This window comes from Silene latifolia, chromosome Y (genome assembly GCF_048544455.1).
Source record: "Silene latifolia isolate original U9 population chromosome Y, ASM4854445v1, whole genome shotgun sequence".
Lineage (NCBI taxonomy): Eukaryota > Viridiplantae > Streptophyta > Magnoliopsida > Caryophyllales > Caryophyllaceae > Silene > Silene latifolia.
In genome coordinates this window covers 359,658,602-359,664,923 of record NC_133538.1, presented here as the reverse complement: position 1 = coordinate 359,664,923, position 6,322 = coordinate 359,658,602, and the positions used below count along the sequence as shown (strand labels likewise).

The following is a 6,322-nucleotide window of genomic DNA, read 5'->3' as shown; positions in this document are numbered from 1 at the left end:
AAAGGGCGGATTTTCGTAGGCCGGGGTGGACATGCTTCTACTTCTACCCTTTCTTTCTGGGTTTAAGACTCCCTTTCCCAAAATTGATTCAGGATTTCCTCCGCCTGAACAAGCTAGCCGTGTGTCAGGTCGCTCCGTACGCTTGGCGTACATTGCTTCCCCCTTTATGCTATGAATGATTTATATGACTGCGGGATCGATCTTAGTGATCTGGGTCACCTTTTCACTGTGCAGTCCCTGGGCCATGGTCAAGTGACCTTACGAGTCCGGGAGAATGAGGAGCACTGCATAGTGTTTCCTCCTAAGCCTAATGATACCGATTGGTTCCGTCGCTTTATCTTTGTAGAAATTAATTCTCTTCCTCCTCCAGTTGATTATTTATATTCTGAATGCCGATCTACTTCAGGTATTTAGGATTTCTTTTTTCTTCCTTGCTCTTTGCTTTCTTACTTTCCTTACTTGCTTTTTTGTGCAGGTTTGAACCGTTTAGTGCCTTCACCTGACGAGACCGCTTCCCTGACAAAGCTGTTTGGTCTACCCCTGATCAAAGATCGTTCAATCGTTTACTGGGCCTTATTCCCGGCGGAACACCTTCTGTTGACGGAGAGGAAGAGGAGGAAGCAACAATGACTGGTAGGCTTCTCTTTTGCATGCTCTTTCTGGCTTCTCTTTTTAGGACCCTCCGCTATTTCTGGGGCCTAACCCTTTCTTTTATTTCCTTTGGATCCTTAGAAACTGCTAGACCCAAGGTTACCTTACAAATAATCTTAGCCCAGAGGAGGAAGAGGACTACAGGAGGTGCGCCTAAACTTGCTTCCAAGAGAAAGGCTGACTCTGCTTCAGACGCTGAGGCTATTCGCCCGAAGAAGCCTGCTGCCTCCTCTGAGCCCACTCCCATTGAAGCTACTCCTCTGGCGTCCTTGTCCCCCGAATATACTAGGCCTCCTACTCCTGCTACCTCCAACGCTCCTCCTGCTGAAATGACTCTGAAGCTTCCCGAGGATTTTGGTCTCTCTAGGTCCTTGGGGCACTGGCCCTACCTGGAGCGACTGATGCTCCCTGGTCCACGTTCGTTCCTAGAGAAGAGGTCTTCGAAGGAGCTGGCAGACCTGGATGCTGAAAACGCCTTTGAGGTAAAATTTCTCTCTTTTTTTTTTTGTTCTGACTGCTGTTTGGCTGGTCTCCTTCAGTCACTGCAGATATCGCTTCTTCTTTGTGAGAGGCTGGCCCAATTTGAGGACAAGGTGTGGCTCCTACGGGCTTAGAGGAAGGACCTGCTCTATCAGCTTGATGCAGAAAGGAAGGAGAAAGCAAGGCTCAAAGGAGAGGCAAGCTTAATTCGTGGTAGTTTGAAAGAATCCGAGATGCAGATGGCTCAGGTCCTGGAAGCTAACAACTCCTTGACAGCTGAAAATAGGGTCCTGAAAGAAAAGAATGTCAACTTGTCCAAGGCCCTGACTGATGCCGCAGCTTGCTCTTCTTGGGAGATGAAGATTTCTTGTATTAAGGAGTTCAATGAGGGGAAGCATATGTCCTGGGACTTGGAGGAAGAAGAGAGGTTGTTTGCTGATTCTTTTCCTGAGAAAGTTGATCTAGGGATTCTGTCGGACTTTGAAATTGACGCCTTGGAGGAGGATGACGGTTTTTCCGCTGCTGAGGAAGAAGAGGTTCAGGGAGGAACCTGTCCAGACGGAAACCTGGTTCCTGAGGGCAACTCCACTATTCAGCCTGCTCCTGAGAATGTTCCAGCTTTGGCTACAGGGGTGGAGCACGTTTTGCTGGACTGATGAGGTTCCTGGACCAGCTTCTTTTCTGTTTTTAGTATTTACTTTTTGGGCCCTGTGTGGCATAAAACTTTATTAGCTTTTGGATAATTTTCGGTATGTTTTGGCCTTGCTTATGGGAGTAAGGCGTATTTTGATACTTTGTTGTTTCAGGCGTCTAGTTAATATTCTGCCGTTTCAGGCGTACCTTTGTTTTATCGTGCGTGCACCTATTTTCGATGTTTTGTTGCCGGCTTTCGTTGATCGGAGGTTCTGGGATCTAACTGCCCCTCTGTTCAGAGGAACCTCGCTTGCATGGATGCTAAGTACGGCAGGAGCCTAATTCGTCCGGTCTGTGGGTGCTTAGTCGTGAATCCACGCTTCTCTGTATAGGGATACAAAACTCCACCAGATTAGTTCTTGCAGGTTCCTCTCCCCCAGAACACATGATCCCCAAACACTTTTAAAAGTAGGACAAAAAATGTTATATTGGTAAACTTGGGTTTTAAGATTTATAACATTTAAAACAAGCTGAAGAATCTAAAATATGCTAAAGAATTAAAATATGCTAAAGAATTTGTTCATGGCCCAAAAGTTTGAACACACTAGTTAAAATCAAAAAGGTCTGGTAGGGGGCTTGAAAAAAGAAGAAATCATTTTTTAGACAAAAATAAGGGTCCTTAGAAAGACAAGAACACTTAGCAAAACCTGGAACCTGATGGGGCTGTATTTAGCGGACTACATGCCTGGTTGCTGGCTGTTGTAATCTTTTTAGATATTATATTTCTTTATGTGGATGATATTCCACGATCTGGGGACTATTTGCCCTTCCATTGTCATGAGCCTGTAGGCTCCATTACCGACGATACTTTCCACCTGTAGGGTCCTTCCCAGTTGTAGGCAAATTTTCCCGCTTGTCGGTTCTTAGTGTTTTGAAAGACTTTCCTCAGGACCAAGTCTCCTACTTGTAGGGTCCTGATCTTTACATTTTTGTTGTAGCTTCTGGCTACTGTTTGCCTGTATGAGGCCATCCTGATCTGGGCGCTGGTTCTGAGTTCATCCACGGTGTCTAGGCTGCTCGCCATTTCTACCTGATTTCGTTCTTCTGTTAGGCACCCGTACCTGTGGGTAGGGACCCTGACTTCCGAAGGAATAACTGCTTCAGCTCCGAATACCATGCTGAAAGGAGTTTATCCCGTTGCTACTTTAGGGGTGGTTCTATCAGCCCATAGAACTAGAGGTAGCTCTTCCGCCCATTTGCCCCCAATCTCTTCCAGCTTCTTCCTTAGGTTCTCCACTATAATCTTGTTGCTGGATTCTGCTTGACCATTGGACTGAGGATTCCTGGGAGTGGATTTCTGCAATGAAATGTTCCATCTAGCACAAAATGCTTCTGTCTTATTGCCAATAAATTGAGATCCATTATCACATATTATTTCAGATGGAATACCGAATCTACAGATGATATTGCGTTTAATGAAAGATATCACCTGGGCCTCCGTAACCTGGGAGGACGACTCTGCTTCTATCCATTTGAAGAAATAGTCCGTCATGGCGAGCATGTAGACCTTGTTTCCTGGTGCCTTGGGCAGTGGTCCTACTATGTCCATCCCCCATTTCATAAAGGGCCACGGTGAAATGACGTGGTGCAGAGGCTCCGCAGGCTGGTGGCTGACTGGTGCATGTCTTTGACAAGCATCACATTTCTTTGCATATGCCATAGCGTCCTTGCGCATCGTAGGCCAGAAATACCCCTGCCTGAGGGCCTTGTTGGACAGGTTCCTGCCCCCTGCATGGTTTCCACATTCACCACTGTGGATAGCATGCAAAACAGCATAGGCTTCTTCCTTACCTAGGCACCTCAGGTAGGGTCCTGCGAGGGATTTCCTGAACAAGACACCATCAATCAGCACAAACCTGGAAGCTCGCATTTTAAAGCTTCTTACCTCTTTTTTATCCGCTGGATGTATGTCATTTTGCAACTAATCTTGGTAAGGCTTCCTCCAGTCTATGGCTTCCTCCTGGCTGGTGGTGTTGGTTAACACCCCTTTCTTCCTGTGATTGTAGTGAGCCAGCTATGCTTTTGTCCTCCTGTTCTGCTTTTGATATTGCAGGTTCCAGTACATGGACGATAGGTATGGAAGAGATTGTACCTGATTTGAACGTTGCCCCCAGAGCAGCTAAGGCATCAGCCTCCACATTCTGATCCCTGGGGATTTGCTTAATGTTGAAGGTCTTGAACCTGAGTTTCAATTCTTGCGCTATTTCTAGGTAGGCCACCATGGTGGGGTCTCTGGCTGCATAAGAGTTATTTACATGGTTAACGATAAGTTGGGAGTCACTGTATACCTGGAGGTGCCTGATTTTTAAATCCAGAGCCAGCTGCAGACCCAAGATTAAGGCTTCGTATTCCACTTCGTTATTGGTGGCCTTGAATTCGCACCGAACTGCCTGGACCAAGAGGTCCCCTTGGGGTGATTTGAGGACCAAACCAACTGCTGCTCCCTTTATATTGGAGGCCTCATCTACATTCAGCTCCCACCTCTGCTCCCCTTTATCTTCCTCCAGGGAGAGGATGTCCTTCTCAGCTTGCGTCTGGAGGGATGGGCAAAAGTCGGAGACAAAGTCTGCCAGAGCCTGGGACTTGATTGCTGCTCGGGGTTCGAACTTTAGGTCGTAGCCACTTAGGTGCATAGACTATTTGGCCATTCTACCTGATAACTCTGGCTTCCTCATGATGGTCTTAAGAGGGTAGTTAGTTACCACAGAGATAGTATGTGACTCAAAATAAGGTCGTAACTTATAGGAAGCTGTGACTAATGCAAGTACAAGTTTTTCAAGTGAGGTGTACCTGGTCTCTGCAGGTAGCAGAGACTTACTGACGTAGTATACTGGATGTTGTAAACCCTCTTGCTCTCGGACTAGCACGGCACTGACAGCTACCTCAGTCACGGAGAGATACAAGGACAAGGTCTCTCCAGGTTGTGGCTTTGATAGGAGTGGTGGGGTGCTCAGATATCGTTTCAGCTCGCTGAGTGCTGCCTCATGCTCCTCTGTCCAATCGAACTTTTGGCTCTTCCTTAGGATGTCGTAAAATAACCTGCATCTGTCTGAGGACCTTGCTATGAACCTATTCAGAGCAGCTACTCGTCTTGTCAGGCGCTGCACGTCCTTTGGCTTTTGAGGGGACTCTAGCTGGAGTATGGCCTTGATTTGATCAGTGCTAGCTTCTATCCCCCTCTGGGTGACCATATATCCCAGGAACTTCCCGCTGGAGACTCCGAAAGTGCACTTTGATGGGTTCAACTTCATTTTATATTTTCTCAGGGTGCTGAAAGTGTCAGCCAGATGTTCGACATGCTGTGCAGCCTGCTTTGATTTTACCTCCATGTCGTCGATGTATACCTCCATGGTGCGGCCTATTTGTTCCTTGAACATAGTGTTTACCAACCGCTAGTAGGTGGAACCTGCATTCTTTAGACCAAAAGTGATCACGTTATAACAATATATACCTCGCTCTGACCTGAAAGTCGTTTTCTCCTGGTCATCAGGATGCATCTTGATCACGTTGTAGCCACTCCAAGCATCCAGGAACGTGAGCATTTCGTGACCTGATGTGGCATCTACCATAGCGTCTATGTGCGGTAGTGGGAATGGATCTTTAGGGCAACCCTTATTTAGGTCCGTAAAATCAACACAAACCCTCCATTTGCCGTTCTTTTTTGGGACTACCACCACATTAGATAACTACTCCGGGTACTTGACCTCCCTGATTTTTCCAGCAGCGAGCAGGTTGTCTACCTCGTGGTTTATGACCTGGTTCCTCTCTGGGGCAACCTTCCTCCTCTTCTGCTAGACGGGTTTATAGCTCGGATCCACGCTCAGCTTGTGTGTTATTATACTAGGATCTATTGTGGGATTTATCTGTATGCATCCCTTTAATTTTAAGGATTATAACGAATTATAATGACGAATGCTAGTCATAAAATGAATTACATAAACAAAAGGTAGAGAATTAAGGAATAACCTTCGGTCTTAGCAAAATCGGCTTAAGAACAATATCGCAATGATATTCGCCTATCAGTTTCACCCAAGATGATATAAGATATGCCCTTAACTTGTTGCTAGAATCGATCCCTCAATTTCTGTAAAATTGCTTAGGGTTTTTCGTTTTTGTGTTTTTAGATGAGAGGCAAGAATAGGTTAGAATTAGGTTAGAAAACTACTCCCTCTCCTCCCTCTTAAACCGTGAAAGAGGAAGAGCAATAGGGTTATTTTTTCTTCCTATTTTCGGCCCATATACCGAATTAATAAGGAGTATTATTTCCTTATTTTTGGTTTTGGCAACTACCGAAAATGAGGATAAAAATCCTTATTTTCGGTTATTCCAAAAATGTATAAAATGTGTTAAATATAAATTGTCATTAATATTATTCCGTTTTATTAATACGGGTCAATAATGACAATATCGTATAATTATCATTCGCTGATTAAATATAACCGATTACATTTAATTACGAATTAACATATTAATTCGCCCAAGCTAACATTATATACAT

At 45.3% G+C, this 6,322-nt stretch overlaps 2 protein-coding genes across 2 annotated transcripts; both read right to left on the bottom strand.

Moving 5' to 3' along the window:
• Positions 1–2,599: 2,599 nt before the first annotated feature.
• LOC141631706 (uncharacterized) lies at positions 2,600–2,941 on the bottom strand. The gene has a single exon (XM_074444343.1). It carries the CDS (start codon positions 2,939–2,941, stop codon positions 2,600–2,602), a length of 342 nt encoding a protein of 113 aa, XP_074300444.1.
• Positions 2,942–3,734: 793 nt separating this feature from the next.
• On the bottom strand, positions 3,735–4,457 carry LOC141631705 (uncharacterized). The gene has a single exon (XM_074444342.1). The coding sequence runs from the start codon at positions 4,455–4,457 to the stop codon at positions 3,735–3,737; it is 723 nt and encodes a 240-aa protein (XP_074300443.1).
• Between the last annotated feature and the right edge of the window lie 1,865 nt (positions 4,458–6,322).